Source organism: Gorilla gorilla, chromosome 4 (genome assembly GCF_029281585.2).
Source record: "Gorilla gorilla gorilla isolate KB3781 chromosome 4, NHGRI_mGorGor1-v2.1_pri, whole genome shotgun sequence".
NCBI lineage: Eukaryota > Metazoa > Chordata > Mammalia > Primates > Hominidae > Gorilla > Gorilla gorilla.
Genome location: NC_073228.2, coordinates 64,127,932 through 64,150,622, shown reverse-complemented (window position 1 = coordinate 64,150,622; position 22,691 = coordinate 64,127,932). Strand labels below are relative to the sequence as shown.

Sequence of the window (22,691 nt, the reverse complement as noted above, 5' to 3'; positions counted from 1 at the left end):
TAAACCCAAACAGAATCTTTTATCAGGGTGGCCTACTTAACTGCATACCCAAGGAATTGTCCCTGTGTTGGGGTTGGGACAAGAAAGTTGAGAGATGGATTTCAGTATGCTTACCCATTATCAAAAGCCCAGAGTATTAATCTATTTTCTATTATTCTTCTTGTGGGAGAAAAGATGTACCCATTTCTGTTCAAGAAGCAGGACAGCTGCATTTTTAGGTAGCAAAAATCCTCTTGGGAGGATCAAAGCAGATGGTTTCTTTTTATGAGCCATATAAAACTGTCCAGTAAATATTCTCTGCGCTCTCTTTATTTACTGTTATCTGGGCTTATATAAAGATACAAATACACAGGTGAGTTTGCTGTAATATACAAACAACTTTTTGTTCTTGTTAACTGGGCTCAAAAGACAGCACATTTTAATTGACCTGAAGTTATTTCCACCACAACCAATAAAACTGAGACAATTAAAATCTTTTTTTTTTTGAGATGGAGTTTCACTCTTGGTGCCCAGGCTAGAGTGCAATGGCGTGATCTTGGCTCACTGCAACTTCCACCTCCCGGGTTCAAGCGATTCTCCTGCCTCAGCCTCCCAAGTACTTGGGACTCCCAAGTAGCGTGCATCACCACGCCCAGCTAATTTTGTATTTTTAGTAGAGATGGGGTTTCACCATGGTGGTCAGGCTGGTCTCGAACTCATGACCTCAAGTGATCCACCTGCCTCGGCTCCCCAAAGTGCTGGGATTACAGGTGTGAGCCACTGCCCTCAGCCAACAACTTCTTTCTTAAACTAGGGTCCTCCAAGTATGAGAAGTGCTCACACACAGACATTTTCTGTTGTGGCTAGGGGGTGACAGGTGAGCATCCTATCTAAAGGCAGATGGTGGATTTTTTGTACTTCCTCTAAGGCAACAATACAGCTTTAGACTTCTTTGCTAGGAAGGGACATGCAGAAAAGTTGAAACAACAACATACCAAATCACATCGTAAGGTTCTCTTCACTGGGACGTACCATCCTAACTGCAGCTCACAGAAGAAACTCTTAATTTACTGACATTACAGAGGTAATATAGGCATAGATATTAAAGTGTGCTTAAATCAACCATCTTTTGCTAGGTTAAGACTAAAAAATAAAAAATAGAGGCTGAGGCAGGAGGATCGGTTGAGGCCAGGACGGGAGTTCGAGAACAGCCTGGGTAACACAGTGAGACCCTATCTCTACAAAAAAAGGAAAAAATTAGCCGGGTGTAGTGGCAAATGCCTGTAGTCCCAGCTACTCAGGAGGCTGAGGTGGATTGCTTGAGACTAGGAGTTCAAGGTTACTGTGAGTTATGACTGTGCCACTGCCCTCCAGCCTGGGAGACATAGCAAGACTCTGCCTCTAAAAATAAATAAATAGGCCAGGTGTGGTGGCTCACACCTGTAATCCCAGCACTTTGCGAGGCCGAGGCGGCAGATCACGAGGTCAGGAGTTTGAGACCAGCCTGACCAACATGGTGAAACCCCGTCTCAACAAAAAATACAAAAATTAGCTGGGTGTGGTGGCAGGCTCCTGTAATCCCAGCTACTTGGGAGGCTGAGGCAGGAGAACCGCTTGAACCTGGGAGGTGAAGGTTGCAGTGAGCTGAGATCACACCACTGTACTCCAGCCTCAGCGACAGAGGGAGACTCTGTCCCAAAAAAAAAATAAGTAAAATAAAATAAATAAATAAATAAAAGATGGGGGAAGTGTAAAGACAACCCACAAAATGGAAGAATACTTGCAAATCATATATGTGACAAGGAACTTATATTTACAACATATAAAGAACTCTCATAACTCAATTAAAAAACCAAACTACTCAATTAAAAATGGACAAAAATCTTAATAGAGATCTCTAAGTAAATATACAAATGACCAATAACCACATGAAAAAAAGTTTAACATCACTAGCCTTCACGGAAATCTGATTCAAAACCATAATGTGATACCACTTCACACTCACTAGGATGGCTTTAATCAAGAAGGCAGAAAATAACAAGTGTTGTCAAGGAAGTGGAGAAATTAGAACCCTCCTACACTACTGGTAGGAAAGTAAAATAATGCAGCTTCTTTGGAAAACAGGCACTTCCTCCAAAGGTTAAGAGTTACCATAAGACCCAGCAATTCTGCCTCTAGGTGTATATCCAAGAGAAATGAAAATTTGCACATAAAAACTTGCACCCTGGCTGGCACGGTGGCTCACACCTGTAATCCCAGCACTTTGGGAGGCTGAGGTGGGCAGATCACTTGAGGTCAGGAGTATGAGACCAGTCTGACCAACATGGTGAAACCCCGTTTCTACTAAAATTACAAAAATTAGTCGGGTGTGGTGGCGGACATCTGTAATCCCAGCTACCTGGGAGGCTGACGCAGGAGAATCGCTTGAACCTGGGAGGTGGAGGCTGCAGTGAGCCGAGATCACTCCACTGCATTTCAGCCTAGGCAACGAAGCTAGACTCTGTCTCAAAAAACAAACAAACAAAACCAAAACCAACAACAAAGAAAACTGGCACCCAAATGTTCACAACATTATTTACAACACCAAAAAGTAGAAACTACCCAAGTGTCTATCAACTAATGAACTAATAAATAAAATGTACATCCATACAATGGAATATTGTTTAGCCATTAAAAAGCAATGTAAGTATTGATAAATGCTACAACCAGGATGAACCTTGGAAAGATTCACTGAGCTCCTCTAATTTTAGGTATCGCTTGTACTTTCACTCAGGTTAGCAAAAACCAGTGTTTTATTCAACACATTAATAGTGACTAGTTGAATTCCATTTAAATTAAGATTAGACAATTTATTGAACATTACTGATTTAGCTTTCAAAAATACTCCTGGAGGCATACTTGAACTTACCAAGAACATACCAAGAACTTACAACAGACCAACATGAATCCCATCTCCAGATTCAAATGAAAGCAGTACCTAAATATTCCTTTGAACCTTTATATCTATTAAAAATACACAAGTCATTTACAAAGGCCAAAACTGTCCTAATATATTATTAGTGGAGCTATATGTAAAGTACTTAGTGAGCCTTAAGGAACAGCAGCAGATTGATGAAATTACAACTGCATCCTACCTTTTACTGAGTATGGTAATTAATTTTGGGACAGGCCTTAAGTGAAAAATTTCCCATAACAGTACTACTAAGTACTTGCCTTACTTTACACAAAAACTGTAATCTTTCAAGAGTATAACCTCCTTTTCCACTTTAAATATTTCTGACACTTGCACTCATTTCATAACAATTAGCCCCTGAGCCCTACATTAAGAAGCATGCATCTGAACCTGAGTTAAAATTGAACATTACCGTATCTTCCATATTTAGGTGGACCATTAAGACAACATGACACGTAAGGCAGGAGAATCACTTGAACCTGGAAGGCGGAGATTGCAGTGAACTGAGATCACACCAATGCACTCTAGCCTGGGCAACAGAGTGAGACTCTGTCTCAAAAAAGAAAAAAAACAAAGACAATACGACATACCTAGATTCTAATTCAACACAGAAAATGCAAAACAAATAAATAAATAAAATAAACATAAAACCAAATTAGGTTTGTTCACTGTAGAATCATTTTACTATTGATAGGGCCGGGCGAGGGGAAGGAATCTAGACGTTGTCACCTCCAGTTCGTCAGTGCTAGGCTTCTAAGCACTTACAATGTCAAAAACAACATGCTGACAAGATAATGTTAAAGTTAATATATTTTAATCTATCACTTGCCTGATACTACTCTAATGAGCTAAACACAACAAAATCAGAAAAACCACCTCCTTAAAAGTTCAAACAGGTTGGGCATGACAGCTCACTCCTATAACCTCAACACTTTGGGAGGCCAAGGTGAGAGGACTGCTTGACGTGCCTGGGCAGCATAGTGAGACCCTATTTCTACAAAAAAATTTAAAAAATTAGCCCAGCATGGTGGAACGTTCCTGTGGTCCCACTACTTGGGAGGCTTAGGTGGGAGGATCACTTGAGCCCACAGTTTGAGGCTGCAGGGAGCTAGGATCAAGCCTTGGAGACCCTGTATCCAAAAACAAACAAACAACCCCACTTCAAACATCAAACATTTTCTGCAAGGCAGTTTTCTATTCTATGTGTGAAACCTTTGTTACGACTCACTGAAAATATGCAAAACTCCAAGCTGAGCTTAGTTTTGCCTGTGCACAGAGACCTTTTTACTCTCATTCTTCGAAAACCTCATTTTGGATCTCGCTGCCAACACCAGAGAGAGGAAAGCTGGCCAACAATTCCAAATATAACACGCGGAGGCAAATGCTACAGAAATCTGTCTGACGGGAAGGGACCATGCTGAGGTCTGCCGAGGTAGATGCACTTCTCTATCAGACCATTTTGGTCCCTCAGTCTGTTTGGAGCAAAATGCCATAAGAAGGTAATCACAGGAAACCAGTCAGTTTTATCATCCTGATTACTGATGCCCCATGGTATTCACTCTGTCAATGACAACAATCCTACCAATCTCAAACAGAAAGATGGGTCAGTGGCAAGTAAAGCTGTACTGGTTATTCTAATTTTTAACAGATTTTTTGGGATCAGTCCAGAGACCTTTCAGAAAGCTCAACTCATGGCATGATAATTATGATGAAGTCAGATTCACCAAGGGACACTTAAAAACATCTCTCTCTCCATGGCCGGGTGTGGTGGCTCACACCTGTAATCCCAGCTCCTTGGGAGGCCGTGGCGGGTGGATCATGAGGTCAGGAGTTCGAGACCAGCCTGACCAACACGGTGAAACCCTGTCTCTACTAAAAATACAAAAAAATTAGCCAGGCCTGGTGGCGTGCGCCTGTAATCCCAGCTACTCAGAAGGCTGAGAAAGGAGAATTGCTTGAGCCCGGGAGGCGTTGCAGTGAGCTGAGATTGCGCTACTGCACTCCAGCCTGGGTGACAGAGCAAGACTCCGTCTCAAAAAAACAAAAACAAAACCAAAAACACCACACACCCATCTCTTTCCAATTCTCTAGGGACAGGTTTAGTAACCCCTACTATCACTCTGAATAATTGATAAACCAGTTAAACTTGGATAAAATGATTACACTATCACTTAATCAAAAAGACATCAGTTCTTCAAGCTTAATTCTTTGGTGAGGTCATGGTACTGAGCACAAGACAATTCATTCCTTCACCCAGAGATCATTACAGAAAACCCAGAAATAGGTTCCCAGTCTAACTGGGAAGAGATGACGTGCCTCATACAAAGCATTGTCTCCTGAGAAAAGACAACAATTAAAACAGCTTATTTGACTAGTCATTTCCTTACTATTTATCTTAGAAAGATCTCCTGTGGTTTATAGCTGTGTTACCAAGCCCAGGAGGTAAAGTTTGCCTAGAACCACTTTTGGAACACTTGTACTGGATTCCGTTCACAGTGAGGCAGACTGGCAAGGAATACTAGAGACTGAAAAAAGACTTATCCCACAGAGCTTTGGATGGAGAACCACAGCAGCACTGCAATTAAGACCTACAGCATTTGCAAAATTTAAATTTCACTTTTTCTTTAAATTTTGTAGAGATGGAGTCTTGCTATGTTGCCTAGACTGGTCTTGAACTCCTGGCTTCAGGCGATCCTCCCACCTTGGCCCCTTTAAGTGCTGGGATTACAGGCATGAGCCACCATACTCGGCTTCAACCTTACTCCTGTACTTTCCGTATGTAAGGAAAATTATCATTATCATGCCTACCTAAATAATTCAGTCTTAGCCAGTTTAAAAGGGAAGCCAGAGGAAATATAACCTTACTCTCACATGATAAAATTAAGCAGTAATAGGACAATTTTTTTTTTTTTTCTCCTGAGATGGGGTCTTACTCTGTCACCTAGGCTGTGGTGCAGTAGTGTGATCTCAGCTCACTACAACCTCCGCTGCCTGGGTTCAAGTGATTCTCCTGCCTCAGCCTCCTGAGTAGCTGGAACTACAGGCTTGTGCCATCACACCCGGCTAATTTTGTATTTTTAGTAGAGACGGAGTTTCACTATGTTGGCCAGGCTGGTCTCGAACTCCTGACCTCGTGATCCACCCTCCTCAGCCTCCCAAAGTCCTGGGATTACAGGCGTGAGCCACAGCACCCGGCTGGGACAAATTCATGAAAACACATTCAAGAATAAAAATGTTCTGAGACATTAAATACTTGATCTAACTACTCTGATTGAGTTAATAAAATACTTCACTCTCCAGCCTGGCCAACGTGGTGAAACCCTGTCTCTACTAAAAATACAAAAATTAGCTGGGTGTGGTGGCGGGCACCTATAATCCCAGCTACTTGGGAGGCTGAGGCAGAAGAATCCGTTGAACCTGGGAGGTGGAGGTTGCAATAAGCCGAAATTGCACCACTGCACTCCAGCCTGGGTGACAAAGCGAAGACGCCTGTCTCAGAAAAAACAAACAAACAAAAAACAACAACAAAAAAAACTTCACTCTTGGTGGAAAGAGTGTGGCTTCAGACGCAGAAAAGTGGGATAAGCCTCACTAAATGAAATTCGTCTAGGGAATTCCTACTTAAAAGACTTCCTGCCTTTGCACCAATATCTACAATGCTTTGTGATTTAGATAATAACTCAGATAAGTCAATGGTACATTCAGTATTGACATCTTCAAAGGGAGAATTGGAGATGTGAAACAAGCACTACTTCATTTACACATTCACAAATCTCTGATTACCAGTTCCCATTCAATGCCTCAAAAAAAAAAATTTCAATGAAATGCACAGTCTGGGCAAGTCTGAATCTCACTAACAGCTAAAGAGTCCCTCCTTCTCTCTCCTTTCATCTAAAGTGGAAACTGTTAATTGTTACAACTTGACAAGACTTTAGACTCATCTGATTAAAAAATTCAGAGGTTAGGTTTTAGAGTTTAAAAGCCCAATCTCAGTCAAAACAGACAGCACACTTTTCCCATGCCTGAGGTTTCTAATAAACAATTTCAGCTTTATCAAATAAGAGAGCTTATCAAATTCTCACTCAACATGCATGTCAGCAATCATGGTTAACACCAATTTCATCCTAGGAGTAGGACGTAAGCCCACATTTTAAATCAAGAAGTCTACAACTCAGTCCTGGTATACATACCAAACAAACACACTAAAAAAATGTAAGCAACTGGGAATAACTGGTAAGCAACACAACGTATATTCAGGCACAAATTTCTCCTAAGAAACAGCAAAGGAAATGTGACCAGAAATATCTTCTCCAGGTGGATTACACCTTATAGGAAGTAAAGGCTAAAAACTACAGACCCTTAGTCACTTCATAATAAAAATTTTAAAGCCAGCAGCAAAACTTCCTCTACGATAATCATTTTTGTCCCAGCAATTTTACAAGCTGGGATGGGGTGCCCTCCTGGGCAAAAGTATCTTGGGAATGGTAATGGGAGCTTCCTACACAACTTCTGACCACAGACTTAATTTGCTCAGTATCAGTCATCTGTCTAATAAGTGTTCCCAAACCTGCAATTAGTACAAATATACAGTAGACACTACTCCACAAACCGAGAGATGGAACGTGAATGGAACTGTTGAGAGACCTTCGGTGAAATTTCACTTAAAACAAAATAAAAAGAGGGCTAAAAAAGGCAACATCAAAAAACTGGTGGGAACACAGAACAGCCCCCTTTTCCTCTCTCCAGTCTGGCTCCTCTCTCAAACCCCTGCCTCAGTCAACTGTTGCAGAACAACAGAACGAGACCCAGTAGAACAAGACGAAATCTGGGTTTGCTGCCGCAGATGCGGGATTTTTGTGGAGGGCAGAGGTGATTTCGGCCGGCAGAAGATGGAGTTTAAACTCTTCTTTGCCGGATTGTTCTGGGCTGAGCCGCTGAGGAGGATCACGCAGCGGGCGATCAACTCAGGTCCCTCCCTCTCGGTTCGGTCTCTCCTCTCCTCTCACGTCCAGTAAAGGGGAAAAAGCGTACGGCTTTCCAGCTCTCAGCTCCTTAAAAATGCCTTTCTAGTGCCACTGCACACAATCCTCCCTCTGGCAGCAAAGAATTTTGCAGCGAAGGGCTCGCCGATCCGGAGCGGAGAAATGAAATCGGCGCCCAAGGGCAATTTTAATTGTCTAACCCGGCCCGATTTCCTAAGAGGCAGCGGCGCCGGGAGGGAGGAGGGAAGAGGGAGGAGGAAGGAAGGCAGCTCTGAGAGGCAACAGGGGGCAAGCGGAGGCAGAGAAAGGGGACCAAAGTGGCGAGATCCCAGACTGGGCCCCCGAGGAGCTTCTGCAGAAAGGACTCTGGGGCTGTCCCCACCGTTCCCCCGAGAGACGTTTGCAAATCATATATGCAGCCAAAATGGCGCTGAGAATAAAAATATAATTTAAAGGCAGGTCGCCATATTGTAAACAGAGAGGCAAAGAAGAGGCGGACTCGAGAGACACCCTCCATGATTTCTTCTACAGCCACAAGCGCCCGGTTGCCGGGGTCTGGACCAGGGCAACTCAGGTGGCCGAGGGCTCCACGCACCCACCCCGAGGAAAGCCCGGCCGGGAAGGAGCCCCGAGGGCAGCGGGCGCGCGGGCAGGCAAGCGGCACTGGGCCCGGAGCTCCTCCCCTTCCTCCCCCGCCACTGCCGGCTGTCCCCGGCCGGCTCTGTCCCGGCTCCCCAGCGACTTCCAATCCCATATGGGGTTCTCTTCACTCGTCCCAACCCCCACCTCGGGGTCCGGACCCACCGCTGCTCCTCCCCGCTAAACTGCCAGAACCCGGCGGACACCTGGGGGCGGGGAGGTGCTCGCCCCGGCAGCTGCAGAAAGTCAGCTAGCGGCTGCAAGCGCCCGTTATTTCGGCAGTCAGGGGCAGGCCGGGTGAAGGAATGCGCAGAGAAGGGTCCGCCAAGAAGCTCCAAAAGGGTCCCCAGACCTTACCAGCACTGGAGGTGGAAGGCAGCCGGGCAGTGGTCGCAGCACAGGAGATCTCCACCTTCCTTGCAGCTATCGCAGCTGTCGTGGTTGGTGGCCCTGCCGCTTCTCCGGGGCTCCTTCTCAGGCTTCCGACTGCGCTTTTCTGCCTCGTCCGTCTTGGGGGGAGCCAGCAGAGCTTGGATTTGCTGCACACACATACAAACGGCGTGTGTGCACACTCGGAGCTCCCGGGCGGTCCGTCGCCCCCCCGGCGCGGTTTCTCCGTCACCCACCCCTCTCCCCCCTTTTGTCCTTCTTCCTCCCATCCAGGCTGCTCCCAGAATCTCTCAGCCCCCGGAACCAGGGGGAGCCCACCCTAACCGCGTTCCTGCAGCACAACAACGAGAACAGCTTCTTCCAAATGGGGAGGATCAAGGGTAGGGGGATGGGAAGAGGGTGCGCGGTTCCCTTCTTGCCACTTCCTTGTATGGACAGTGGGGGACTCCAAAGACCGGCTCGGGAGAGGCCCGAAGCCCGGTACCCGGACGTGCTGGGGGAAGCACAAAGGGGCCAACAAGAAGGGGGTGGGGAGGCCTGCCGGTGCAACGAGATGGAGTGGGCTGGCGCCTCGGGAGAGCGAATCGAGGGTGGCGGGTAGGTGAAACTGCTGCAAACGTCCTCGGAGGCTGAGCTCAGCCCCCTAAATTGCAAAGAGGGGAGGGAGAGGCTAGGTGAGGAAGAATCCCGCTCCCTCGGCCCTCTAGGCGCTTCGAGTTTAGGACCGGCTTTGTGGGGCGGAGGGCGGAGGTTCCCTCCCGGCGCTGGAGGAAGGAGATGAGGAGGGCCACTCTTACCTCCATCAGCCCCCCTGATGTGTCCAAGTCGTACACGATCGTCTTGGTCTCCATTTTCTCCCACATTCATCCACCTCCCGGGCTGGGTGCTCTCTGCTCCGGCCCCCCCAACCCCGGGGGGAGGGGGGAGGTGAGGGGAGGGGGCGCTCCTGACCCCGGCCCCGCTTTTTTTCCAATACGGGTCCCGACTTCCTCGCCCTGGCTCCCCCCCACCCCCCGGCCCCCAGTCCCCGGGACGACAGCGTCCTCCCGACGGGCCGCGAGGGGGGAGCGGCCCCTCAGTCCCGGCCCGGCTGCTGGCTGCACCGTGGGTCCCGGCTCCGGGGGTCAGGCCTCGGCGGGGCCTAGTCCCACAGGCTAAAGCCGGCACTGGCGACCGCCGGTCCGGCCGGGAAGGCTGGCGGGCGCTGCCATCCCGGGGCTGGGGGTATCGGAGGGGGGGTGAGAGGTTACGTGAGGTTGTGGTACGTGAGGTGACTAGGGGGAGGGTGATGGGGGGTGGTCCCCGGGCTCCGCCTCTCGCCGCCGCCGCCGTCTGCGTCCCGGCTGCCGCGCACTTGGCGCAAACTTACCGCGAGCGCCCGCAAAGCCACCCGCGCAGGCGCCCCGGGATCGGCGCTCGCCGCGCGCAACCGCAGTGACAGCCGGCGGCCTGGCTCCCGCGCAGCCGCAGTGAGGGAGTACCCCCCAGCGCGCAGCCGCGCTGGCATTCGTCTGGAGGACCGAAGCCCCACCTTTCTGCCCTGCGCCAGCGCACTGAGACAAAAGGGCGGGACCTGAGGTCTCGCGCAGGCGCTTGAGAAAGCTTGTAGGGGTCAAGGCGCAGCCGCAGGAAGCTAGGGACTTTTCATCCATTGGTGTTTGTGTGCAAACTAAGAAGACTCTGTTCTGCGCAGGCGTGTTGGGGGTGCTCCCCCTTCCTCTCCATAACACAGACGCCTCCCGCGCAGGCGTATTGCCTTCCGCAGGCCCTCACAAGAAAGCTGCTCCTTTCGCCATTTTGGTAATGGGATATGGGCTATCATGCCCTTGGAGTCCTCAGGCATGAACAGAAAGGAGCAAGGTGTGGTGTTGGATGGAGCTGGTCGCCTGTCGGTGACAGCAGTATTCCTAGGGATGTTGTACTGGACCGTTTGGTTCTAGCATCAGGTGTGGCTGGACCAGGCCACCATATTGGTAAAGAGAAAAGCCATTTGAGACAGAAAATGACGCTTTTGGAGGCGTGTTGGATGACTGTGGTTCCTAATTCTCTCCCGCTCCTGACAGATAATTTTATCAGTTAATTGTATCCTGAGCATCCCTGCCTTGAGTGGTGGTGGCACTGGAGAGTTCCGCCTGCCCGTTACCACCCTCTCTTCACCACTGTCCCTGAGATCCGCTCTTCAAGAGGGAGCCTAAAGTGGAGAGTTTGTAATCCTGACAACGCCCAGCTACCTGCGTACCCCGGACTCCAACTCCCAGTTTGCAATGCCAAAGGGTCTAAAGGGCGAACGGGGGCGCATTGCATCCTGGGAGCAAGAATCGCGATAGGTCTGATGGATTGTGGGAACTGTAGTTCCATGTGCGTGCGATGCACTCTATGGTAGGATAGACCCGGGGAAGAGTCATTTGCCGGCCAGGAAGGGATACTTTTGAGAGCGTCGGTGCTGCATGCCGGGATTTGTAGTCTGAGGGCCCGCCTCGCATTCTGGGCGGGGATTCATGCTCCTTTTCAGGGCGCCCGCTCCTCCCCTTGGTATTGCCGTCAGAGATGGGCGGTTGGTTATTGCTGCCTGATGGTGGATGAAGCAGTGGAAAAGAGAACTGTATCGTTGTGCTTGACACTAGGGGTTTAGTTGGAATTGTTGCTTCGTAGCTGTGCTCGGCCCACTTTTAATGTTAAGGGACACAGCATTCTCAGAGTCGTCAAACTAGCAAGGGTTTAGAGACCGTCTGATTTAATCCCCTCGTTTCCAGATGCACAGGGAGGCGCAGTGATTTGCCTAGGTCACATAGTGCATTTATGGCAGAACTAAGAATTGGATTTCTTGATTCTCAAGCCAGACACTGTCCATTACACTATGTCGACTGTGTCTAAGGAATTACTATGCTTGCTTTGGGGACAGTAAGGAGGATGAGTTAGATAGAGTGGGGATGTCAGTGTATGGAGTCTTAGGTTTCTGTTTTCCTGACTTTTCGCTTTTCTGATGACCCTCTTGGTGCCTGGAAAGAATGATAAGGTCATGGATGGTGGGGTGGAGAATGTCATGTGAATTGGCTGCTCTCTGCTTTCTACCATTCTGAGCCAACAATAAACTTCAGGAGCTGTGGACCAGAGATGTGGCCGTCAGAGAGGGGAGGGCTGAGCTAGATTGTTTGTATGAAAGAGGCAAGATTTTCTATCTCCTATGGCTATATTTTATGTCACAGGCTCTCAGAGTTTAGAACCTCATGTGCCCTCTCTCTTTGGCTTTTTTTCCTACTGCTCAGGGCCCAGCTGTGCTGCTGTGTTAACCTGGAGGCATTATGGAACAGGTAAGTAAGCCATTGGCGTCCATCCACTGGACAAGGCTTTGCTTTGATCAACACCATCAATTGCAGCTGATAATAGGAACTATGGGCTAATGAGGGAAATAAGACTTGGCTCTGTTGACAAGAGCCAGGGAAAGTTCACACATCTTCCTCTTGGAACTTGCAGAATGAGGTTAGGCCAGTGGGGCCAAGGAATGCTCCCACCTTGGAGAGCTCCCGCCCTGACAGTTGAGGGGGGATTGAGGGGCGAGCAGGTGGGATACAGACGCCTTTGGAAGTGACCTCTCGTGGCTAATCTAGGCACTGCACTCTGCATGGACAAGAGCTTCTCCATCCTTCAAGGTGGCTTGTGCTAGAGCCAGGGGTAGGCAGCATGAGTGGTCAAGACCTCCCTTTTGGAAGACTGTAGAAGCAGAAGGTGCTGGTTGCTGCTATTATTTCTTTCATGGATTTTTCTCTACTGGTTTCTGAGCTCCCATAATTTCCTGTTGCCTGCCTCTTGCTGTTACTCTTGGAGAGCAGCAATTCAGGGCACACCTCTCAGCATGGAATGTGCATACTGGGGGCCAACGCTGGGCACTTTCCATCTTGGTAGGTGCTGGGGCCCATAGGGAAGGGGCAAACTTGAGCAGATCCTCCTAGCCACCTTTTTCCAGAGCCCATGGTTAGGGCCTTTGCCTAACTTAGGATCCAAGCCCCTAAGCTGCATTACCACTGCTCCTGACAATCTAAGGGTTTTCTAAGGCCAAGCCAGATTAGGGCTTCATGTTTCGGGGATCAGTCTCTGTTTCCTATTCTAATTTCCCAAGCCTTGCTTACTTAGAAATAAGGGGAAGGAGAGATGCATCAGACTTCCTGAGCCTAGTTAGCATTGAGAAGGGCATCAGTGGCATTGAGAAGGGATTTGGGAGTGTGCCAGCCTGTAGTTCTGGACCTGGCAAAGAGGAGGAAATAAGGCATTGGGTGGATGTGCAGTGGGGTTCCTGGGCTCCCACATCCCTGTAACACCAGCCATTGGGGCCTCTGATTTTGCCTGCTATCTGTTGCAGTGTCCCTTTTGGGACAGGGGACCCTGTTCAACTGCATGTAATAATTTCTTTTAAAATAAAATCTGAGCACTTTGGGTGGCTGAGGTGGGAGGATCACTTGAGCCCAGGAGTTGGAGACCAGCCTGGGCAACATAGTAAGACCCCATCTCTACAATAATTTTTTTTTTTTAATTAGCCGTGTGTGGTGGCCTGCATCTATAGTCTTAACTATTCAGGAGGCTGAGGTGGATCACTTGAGCCTTGGAGGTCGAGGCTGCAGTGAACCGTGATCCAGTCACTGCACTCCACCCTGGTTGACAGAGTGAGACCCTATCTCAAAAACAGTAGTAATAAAATAAAATCTGAAGATGATTGATTGGTGGGTCTAGCATGCCTTCTGGTCCTGAAGTCCATATCCCATTTATCTCCCACCTCCCGTCCCTCCAAGAAAGCATCATTCACCTGGCCATTGCTTTTTTTTTTTTTTTTTTTTCCAAAAACACCATTTTAATAAGGAAACAACAGAAATAAAAGATTGTTCTCTGGCTGGAGCCCAGACCCCATATAATACATTACATGTACAAAGTGGCTTTCAGCCAGCTCCTGGGCGTCTCCCTGGGGCTCTCCTACCACCTGTTCCATGCCAAATTCCTGGGTCCTTGGACCTCTGCTCCTCTCCAGAATATGCCCACCCCCTCCCCTTATCCCATAACACAGTGGTCAAGAGGAGAGCCTGACAAGTGGCTGGAATTGGAGGAGGGACTATTAGGGTGAAGATGTTTGCAACAGCTAAATAAACATCGGAGGAAAGTCTCCCTTTCCTCAGGGTACAGGGTGGTCAGTGGAAAATGGCATGTCCTGCTTTGGTGTGGAGCATGAGTGCCCAGGGAAGCCCAACCTGAGGTGGGGGTAGGGTCCCCCTGAACCCCTTAGGATCTCCTAGAATTACTGCCTCCACTGGGACAGGGCAGGAGGCAGAACTGTCCAGAACTTTAGAGAACTAGAGACCTCCCAAGAGGCTGATGTTGGCATGCCAGGACTACCCAGAGGTCACCGTTGAGAGGAGTTTTGGCCATTGGTGATGGCGCTGTGAGGAGTACCCTGGTGCAGTTCGCACCATGGTCAAGTTGATCCTGCTGCAGGTTGCCATGCCAGGGCGGGATGGTGGTCATGTGGAGAAAGGTACTCCTGCTCTGCTAGTGTGTTCCAGGCTGGTCCAGGGCATGAGGAGGCTCAGGATGCTGGCTGTTGATGCTTGTGCTCCAGCTATGTTCTGCCCACAGGTAGATGCCCCCTGACATGGGCCCAATGAAGGGCCCCAAGTGGGCAATGACACCAAGAAAATAGGCCATGGTGGGCATCGCAGGCGGGTAAGGGCACAGCTTCTTGAGGGATTGGTGGCGTCTCCTCCTAGGTGGTATGTACAGGAGGTGGAGGGACAGCAGGAAGCAAGGAGCCTTGCTGCTGGACTGTGGTGCAAGTCTGAGTTGACTTCCCTAGGCTGCCCCCACCTAGATGGAGACTTCATATTCTCTCGTCTCCTGCAAAGGAAAGAGACTGCTGGGAGTTGGAAACTTGTATTAGGTTTGCCAGGCCATAATTCACCTTCCCTAGGAAAAGGGAAAAAGTGAGAGGGCTTGGCAGGACCCTCAGGGTTATCTGCCCAAAGAAGCAAAGAACTGGGTCTTGGATAGGGTGGCAAGGCTGGCATGGTTACTTACTCCAGTCTCGTAAGTTGGATTGTCAAATGCTGACTCTATGGTAATGCGGTTGTAGGGGCGGGGGCGTGGGCGGGGCAGCTGCAGGGAGCTTTTTCCCTGGAGCCTGTGGGGCAGAGAAGCCTGCAAGTCAGGAGCACTGGGTAGGAGTGAGGTATGCAGGTATGCAGAGCAGAAAGAGAAGCCAGACTCACCTGGAGAAGTAGAAGTATACACCTCCTACCAACAACACCATCGCCACCAGTGGCAAGAAGATGGCAGCTGCAATGTGGGCAGCATCCAGGGTGCTGGAGGCAGCAGGTGCCTTGGCAACTGAAGACACAGAGGGTGTGACTGGAGCAGAGGTCTCTGTCACCTGGAGCCCATATTCTCTCACCTCTGCCCAAGGGCATCTGACTACCAGCTCCCTCTAGCTGGCTGGGTGTAGGGAAGGAGCTTTTTATCCTGCTAGGCCCAAACCTCTCTCTTTCTCTGCCCTCCCTCCTTGGGAAGCCCAGGACCTGGGAGCCGTGAGAACCAGGACCAGGGAGACCACTTCTCTGGCCCTCAAGCATGGAGACTCACCATCCAGGCTGCGACTGTTGTAGAACCCATCCAGAGAGGCTGGAACAAAAGGGGAGGGCCAAGGGCAGTGGGTGAGCCCAATGGGCCAAACCACTAAGGCAGGGAGAGGAGGTAGTGGGATGATCATGGGAAGGATTTGTCCAAGGAGAGGCCACTCCAGCATTTGTCTTGGTGATGCCAGGTCAGAAGGATCTGGCAGAGACTGGGGAGACCAAGGGTAACATGAAGGTGGCATGGGCAGGTGGTTCTGGTTCTAAACATTGGACATCTTTGCCAGAGCAGCTCTATGGGCCAGGGAGGGTTTTGAGGGGTGACAGGGCACTCACCAGCCCTACAGATGGGTGGGGGGTCACTCCAATGTGAGGGGTGCCCAGGCACACACTTGATGCTGGCCTGGCCCTTCAGCACATAGCCAGGGGCACACGAGAAGTGGATGGTGGCCCCTGCTGGGTGTAGCCGCTTCTCAGGACTTCGGGCACCATTCTCAGGGGCACTGAGACCATGGCATGGCTTGAGCTGTTCCACTGCAAAGCAGGCGGAGTGCAGTGAGGGTGTCATGCCCTTGGCCTCCAGGGCAGCATCTTTTATCTCCAGCTAGAGGTTTTCCCTCCTACTCAATTGACACTTACGGAGACATTTAGGGGCCCGGTCACTCCACTTGGGGCTGCCAGCCTGGCGATCATGGCAGGTGAGGATGGAGCTGCCCGTCAGCACAAAACCCTGGTCACAGATATATTGCACGGTGGCCCCCACGGGAAACTTGGGGCTGGATATGAGGCGTCGGCTGTGCTCCACATCTCCAGGATCGTGGCAGGAAGTCACTATGGGTAGGGGGTGATGGGGAGAAGTAGCCCAAGGAGAACTAAGCAGAGGCCAATCCACCCTGGCTTTGTTCCAGGCCAGCTAACTTCTTCATGTCGTATGGGTCTACCCCCTACGTATCTGTCCCTACCATTATGCTGGTGTGTCCCCCCATTTGTCCCCTTCCCATCTATTAGGTTCGATAAAAACTGATTGGCCATCTACCAGGAATGAAATACTTAGAGTACGTGGCTGATAACCCCATGAAAAGGTATCATCCCCATTTCACAGATGAGGAAACTGAGGCTATAAGAGGTGAAGGAACTTTGAAGATACTAGCTAATAATAGCTACAGTCTGGTTCAGAATCCAGGAGAGAGGTTTGGAGTTTGTGTTGGGAAGGGGAGTGTGGGGAACAGGTATACTCACCCCTCTGGCATGAGGGCAGGTCCTCACTCCAAGTTAGGTCCCACTGGCACATGAGGACACTGGATCCCACCACCTGGTAGCCAGGGTAGCACTGGTAAGTGACCACGGTGCCGTGCACTAGCTCAGGCTGCGATGGGCTCTTCCAGCCATTGGGGATCTCAGGCAGCTCCGGACATGTGTCATTGCGGGGCACCTCTGGGGGCACAGAGGCACAAGATGCAGGCCCTCGGCCAGCACCAAAGTGACTGTCCCCCTCACCTTGAGGGCACTCTGGCTCCTGCTAGTTTGTCCTGGACCTAGACTGTCCTGGGTGGGCTCAGGGATCCATTCCTCCCTGCTCAAGGGCCCCTCCTTGACTGCCTGACATTGCTCTGTCTCCTAGATTCCAGGGTTAGCATTTAAGCTTTGGCCTTACTTCCAAAAGCACCTTGACCAGTTCCTTAGGCCTGAGAGATGGGGCCAAGTAGGGTGAGGGAAATTGTCACTTCTTTGAAAGATTGTCAGAAAGATAGAAGCCAGCACCTTTCCTTAGTTCCCCCATTTTTGTTTGAAAGTTGTTCTGGCCAGGTGCAGTGGCTCACACCTGTAATCCCAGCACTTTGGGAGGCTGAGGTGGGCAGATCACTTGAAGCCAGGAGTTCGAGACCAGCCAGGCCAACATGGCAAAACCCGGTCTCCACTAAAAATACAAAAATTAGCCAGGCGTGGTGGTGTGTGCCTATAATCCCAGCTACTCAGGAGGATGAGGCACGAGAATCGCTTGAGCCCAGGGGGTGGAGGTTGCAATGAACAGAGATCACACCATGGTCTGGGTGACAGAGGGAAACTGTCTCAGAAAAAAAAAAAAAGGAAGAAAAAGAAAGTTGTTCTGCTGCCTACCCAAACCCCTCTTGCCACTATAGAATTCTGGCTCTCCCTCAGGGCAGATGGAGAACAGGACTAGCTTCCTCCAGGTGATCCCTGGTGCTTTTCCAGCTTACTCTTGTCTGAGACAGCATTCAGGCACCTCACTGCCCTGGCCTCTTTGACTTGCCATGGCTTGCTGTCTGCACTCTGAGTGGGGTAGGGACAAGCTCACCAAAGAAGTGGATGACGAAGCCCTGCTCGTAGCCCAGCACTGAGGTCCCGGGGTCCGACTGGAACTGAATGGTGACATCAGCCATGGAGGTAAAGAGCTTGAAGTGGCTACGGGGCCCTGAGTACTGGCCCAGAACCCGGGCCGTCAGGTCATCCCCATCATAGAAGGTAAGCACATCACCAGGGCCTATGCGCAGCCTGTGAAGGAGGAGCGTCAGGGCAGAGCCGGCCTGGGGGCCCGAGGATGGGCTGGACAAGGGATATCCCCAGACCTCAGGAGTTGGCTCGGCCTGACCCGGTAGGCACTCACACTCGGACGTCCAGCATGATGCGCTTGTCCTCTTCCACATGCACACCCCAGATACAATCCTGCCCACGACCGTAGGGCTCTGGCCAGTTGGGAGAGAGTACCACGCCAGCCGAGTCTGTGATCTCCCCGCTGCACACGGCTGGAAGGCAGAGGAGGCCCAGAAGGGTCTTTTCAAGCTTACCATGGTGTTGCTTACCATCTGCCCGCAGGAGTGCCCACAAATTGCTGGGACCCCCCACCTCCTCCTTGGAGGAAGCCTGAACCATGCATATCACAGGGCCCCTGTGGCCCCGGGCTCTGCTGCTATTCTCCTGGTATGACCCTGCTTTTTGCCCGGCAGGCCCATCCACTGGTGTCTACTGACCTCGGCAGGCTGGCTCTGTCTCATTCCACTGGGGGTCGTGGGGGTCAACACACTCGATGATGATGGAGCCCTGCTCCAGGGTGTAGCCAGGGTCGCAGCTGAACTCCACAGTGGTACCCACAGGGTAGGTGGGTGCGCTGCTGCTGAAGTTACCGTATTTGACAAAGGGCTCATAGCAATGGCCCTGCTGGAAGGCTGTAAACCACAGGTCCCAGCCCAGCTCAGGCTTGACTGGTATTAAACACAGTGGGCAAGCATCCCCCTACTTCCCTCCCCAGAGCCTTTCTTTTCCTGGGTATGAATGACAAATATATGTCCTGGGGTTGGAGCAGGAATGTGATGGAGGAGGGACAGCCAAGAGCATCCATCCCTATTATGCTCAGGAGGCCATCTTGATCACCATCCTGTTCCCACTGCCTGGTTTTGTGCTTAGTACACAGAAGGTACTCCATACATGTTTTTTGAATGAATTAATCAATGCATGCATGCATAAATGGTTCTAGAATGTCTCTTACAGCAATTCTTTCTTAAGGGTTGAGGCCTTTTTTGCTTTTCAAAATCTGGATAATTTATTCCCTTGGACCATAGGGCCTGGGTCCAGGCAGAGGTTTCCTGCAAAGCTGTGGTAGGGATCCTGGACCCAAAGAGAGGGGCAGGGAAAGGGGGCCTAAGTACTGAGTGAGCAGGGGCTGACTTGGAAGGAGTGACAGCATGGAGGCAGAGAGGGGTAGGGTGTGGGAGAAAGACCCTAGGCCCGAGCCCGTCCCCGTGGACCCCCCACCCCCAGTGAGGCCCCAGCAGGCTCACCCTCATAGCGCAGGGCCATGCCTGCAGCTGCCCCGCTGCTGTCAGTACTGAGCTCAACAAAGAAGTGTTTGCCAGAGCTGAGCAGGCCCTCAATGGGCAGGTATTCCACCTCATAGGAATCATACACCGGTGGGGCCTCCACGTTGTCCCCATTGCGAATGATGAGCCTGAACCAGGAGAGTGGCAGCTATGTAGGCTGGTGGCTGACCCAGATGGGGTGTGGCCCGAGGCTTGGGTAGCATCCCTCCAGCAGGGTATTACCAGGCCAGGCACTCCCATTCCACTAGGACAGCCCCTCACCTGTCATCATCCTCTGCCAGGGAAACCTTCTCAAAGTGCAGGTGTAGCCGCTGGCCCTCAGGAGCCTCAAGCAGCCAGTGACAGGTGAGGTTGTTGCTGTAGTTGCCCGGGAAGCCTGGAGAGACGATGCGGCCGGTGGTGGCATTGCGGATCACTCCGCCGCAAGCAGCTGTAAGACCAGGACAGGACGTAGGCTAGGCCCCTGCCTGAACCCAGGCAGCCTAACATACCTTCCTCCCTATCCCAGGCCTGTATCCTCTGCTTGGAGCAGCGGGGACCTTGCCTCCCTGCCATCTTGGCCCTCATGGTCCTGAAGGTCAACCTTTTAGCCCTGTGAACCTGCATCTCCAGGCAGCCTGAGCTCCCGAATCCTGCCGCCTAACCTTTCACACCCCTGGGACTGACCAGGGCAACTCTCTTGACTGTGGGTAGATGTATCACTGCCTGGTTGTGTGCCCAGGTAAGTCACTTTCCCTCTCTGCTGACTTCTCTAGAAGGCCGACTCTCCCTAGGTGGACTTTACTAAAGCCCTTACTGTGGGCTTCAACCTTCTTGGATACATCTGCTACTTCTACCTCATGCCACTTTCCTAAAATCAGTTGTTTGGGTATGTCCCTTAACTAGGACCCCCTGGAGCAGGAACCAGGTCTTTCCAGGCCAGGCACAGAGTTGGTGTTCAGCGTTGGTTGAGTAAAATGAGTGAATGAATGTAAAAAGGGGTTAGCACTAGATCCGGGCGGCAAACACCTGATGTGCATGCCATCCGCCCCGGCCTCACTACCACTGCCGTTCCTGGGCTGACTGACCTTTCTAGCGCTGACCCTACTGGCTTGGGGCTGTCCTCTCTTTCTAAGGAGAGACTGAACAGTTTGCCTATGGCTATCTGTGAGGATTGCTGGGTTACTTGGCCACAAACTCCTGGCAGTTATGTGAGGCCAGAGAGGGGTCCTCAGGCAAGAGGAGTATGGCTGGTTCCAGGCAGTGCTTTCCTCTCCTGGACACATAGCTCTGACCTACCCAACTCTCAGAGACCAGGCTGCCATGACCAATACACAGGACCTTTGTCTCCAAATGCTCAAGGCAGCACAATATTTTAACCTAGTAAAGCTCCTGGGGGGCTGGGGCAAGTTTCTTCTCTGCAGAAAGGACAGACCTGCCTCGACTTGGTCTCAGAATGGAACTGCCCTTCAAATCTGATCATGCCCCATCCTTTGCTGAAAATTGCTTAGTGGCTCCCCATTACCCTCAGGATAGAGTTAAAGCTGAAAATGGTGTTCAAGCCCTTTATGAATCCAACTCTCTCTAGACTCAGCTTCAGTCCCCTCTCCCCGCATGCCCTCTGCTTCAGGCACACTTCGCTGTGTGCTCACTATCTTGTGCTGTTTCACGCCTGCACACCTCTGCATATGCAGCTCCAGGAATCCACCCCACTTTCCCAAACTGATATTTCTGAAATCCTTCCATGCTGTCTCCTTGGGAAGCCTTGCTTGCCTCCTCTCTCATCTTGGAGTAGCTCTCTGTCCCTTGGGCTCCTCCACCACTCTGCCTTTACTCCTATTGTAGCATCCTCTGCACTGAGCTGCTTGCCAGCCTCCCCGCTAGATCGTCGAGGGCTGAGAAAGCATCTGTATTATTCAACTCTGGTTGTGCCTGGCAGCCAGGAAGAATTTATAGAATGAAATAAGATTCATGGCTGGGTATGGTGGCTCAAGTCTGTAATCCCAGCACTTTGGGAGGCTGAGGCAGGTGGATCACCTGAGGTCAAGAGTTCGAGATCAGACTGGCCAACATGGTTAAACCCCATCTCTACTAAAAATACAAAAAAATTAGCTGGGTATGGTGGCATGCACCTGTAACCCCAGCTACTCTAGAGGGTGAGGCAGAAGAATCGCTTGAACCCGGGAGGCGGAGGTTTCAGTGAGTGGAGATCGTGCCACTGCACTCCAGCCTGGGTGACAGAGGGAGACTCCATCTCAAAAAAAAAAAAAAAAAAAAGATTCAAAAGCCTAAGCCCATACCCACTAAAAAGAAAAAGCCCGGCCAGGCGCGGTGGCTCACGCCTGTAATCCTAGCACTTTGGGAGGCCGAGGTGGGTGGATCACGAGGTCAGGAGATCAAGACCATCTTGGCTAACACGGTGAAACCCCATCTCTACTAAAAATACAAAAAATTAGCTGGGAGTGGTGGCGGGCGCCTGTAGTCCCAGCTACTCGGGAGGCTGAGGCAGGAGAATGGCGTGAACCCGGGAGGCAGAGCTTGCAGTGAGCCGAGATAGCGCCACTGCAGTCTGGCCTGGGTGAAAGAGTGAGACTCCGTCTCAAAGAAGAAAAAAAAAAAAAAAAAAGCCCAAGTTGCTTTTCATACTGCAAACCAAACACTGAGTCTTCCTTTCTCCAACAAGCCCCTTTTCATTGGCAGCAATCCCAGACCTGATCACTCAGGACCAGACCTGGGAGTCCCCTTTCCCTTTTCCCAGATCCCATCAGTTTCTGGAACTTCCCTCTGCTTCATTCCCCAAATCACAATCTAAGTTCAAACTGTCTTGCCTGGCTGGCCTCCCAGTCATCTCCTGAGGAATTCTAAGCCCCTCCCTTCTCATAAGCTTCAACAGCTCCTCAGCCTGTATCTTGCCCTGACACTCAAGGCCCTTCCATTGCCACATGTCTCAGGCTTCAGCCAAACCTGGCTGTCTTCTGTGTCCCTAAACACCCTCACCTGCCTGCCTCTATGTCCCTGCCCACGTTGTTCTCTCCATTTAAATGTCAAACCTGCAGTGCCTCCTCCCCTAGGAAGCCTCCTAAATGTCCAGCTAAGAATGATTGCGCCCTTGCCTCCCAGGTCACTTTATGTCTTTTCATTGGTGCTTTTTACTTCTTGCCCTGGAAATTGGTGACCTCTGTGCTTTCTCCTTTCTCCCTTTCCTGGAAATGTGGGTTCTTTGAGGGCAGAGTCCCTGTTTAATTCAGCTGTTTGTACCTGTGGTGCCTTCATCTGGTAGATGCTTAATAAGTGCAGGTTGGATGAATGCCACTGAGGTGCATGG

The 22,691-nt window shown here is 50.6% G+C and overlaps 3 protein-coding genes across 6 annotated transcripts in view; 1 reads left to right on the top strand and 2 right to left on the bottom strand.

Annotated features, from left to right (window-relative positions):
* Positions 1 to 10,365, bottom strand: part of PHF12 (PHD finger protein 12) — a 46,265-nt gene extending 35,900 nt beyond the window's left edge. The window contains exons 1-2 of the mRNA XM_004042027.5: positions 9,741 to 10,365; positions 8,911 to 9,092 (exon numbers count right to left, since the gene is read on the bottom strand). Of these exons, the coding sequence (XP_004042075.1) occupies positions 8,911 to 9,092; positions 9,741 to 9,806 (248 nt within the window). The 5' untranslated portion in view covers positions 9,807 to 10,365. The remainder of the gene's footprint in view (positions 1 to 8,910; positions 9,093 to 9,740) is intronic.
* The window catches only part of PIPOX (pipecolic acid and sarcosine oxidase), a 107,027-nt gene continuing 93,426 nt past the window's right edge, over positions 9,091 to 22,691 (top strand). For 2 of the 3 annotated variants that reach the window (XM_055388646.2, XM_063706557.1), the window contains exons 1-2: positions 9,091 to 9,540; positions 12,210 to 12,254. In XM_055388646.2, coding sequence (XP_055244621.1) covers positions 12,246 to 12,254 — 9 coding nt within the window. In that variant the 5' untranslated portion in view covers positions 9,091 to 9,540; positions 12,210 to 12,245. Of the gene's footprint in view, positions 9,541 to 10,478; positions 12,255 to 22,691 lie in introns of those variants that run through there. The other variant, XM_063706556.1, reaches the window with a different exon arrangement.
* Positions 13,753 to 22,691, bottom strand: part of SEZ6 (seizure related 6 homolog) — a 51,190-nt gene continuing 42,251 nt past the window's right edge. The window contains exons 6-17 of one of the 2 annotated variants that reach the window (XM_004042028.3): positions 19,649 to 19,817; positions 19,349 to 19,515; positions 18,542 to 18,736; positions 18,178 to 18,316; positions 17,869 to 18,065; positions 16,791 to 16,985; positions 16,191 to 16,382; positions 15,888 to 16,085; positions 15,562 to 15,600; positions 15,192 to 15,309; positions 15,001 to 15,103; positions 13,753 to 14,836 (exon numbers count right to left, since the gene is read on the bottom strand). In XM_004042028.3, the coding sequence (XP_004042076.1) occupies positions 14,804 to 14,836; positions 15,001 to 15,103; positions 15,192 to 15,309; positions 15,562 to 15,600; positions 15,888 to 16,085; positions 16,191 to 16,382; positions 16,791 to 16,985; positions 17,869 to 18,065; positions 18,178 to 18,316; positions 18,542 to 18,736; positions 19,349 to 19,515; positions 19,649 to 19,817 (1,745 nt within the window). In that variant the 3' untranslated portion in view covers positions 13,753 to 14,803. The remainder of the gene's footprint in view (positions 14,837 to 15,000; positions 15,104 to 15,191; positions 15,310 to 15,561; positions 15,601 to 15,887; positions 16,086 to 16,190; positions 16,383 to 16,790; positions 16,986 to 17,868; positions 18,066 to 18,177; positions 18,317 to 18,541; positions 18,737 to 19,348; positions 19,516 to 19,648; positions 19,818 to 22,691) is intronic. The other variant, XM_004042029.3, reaches the window with a different exon arrangement.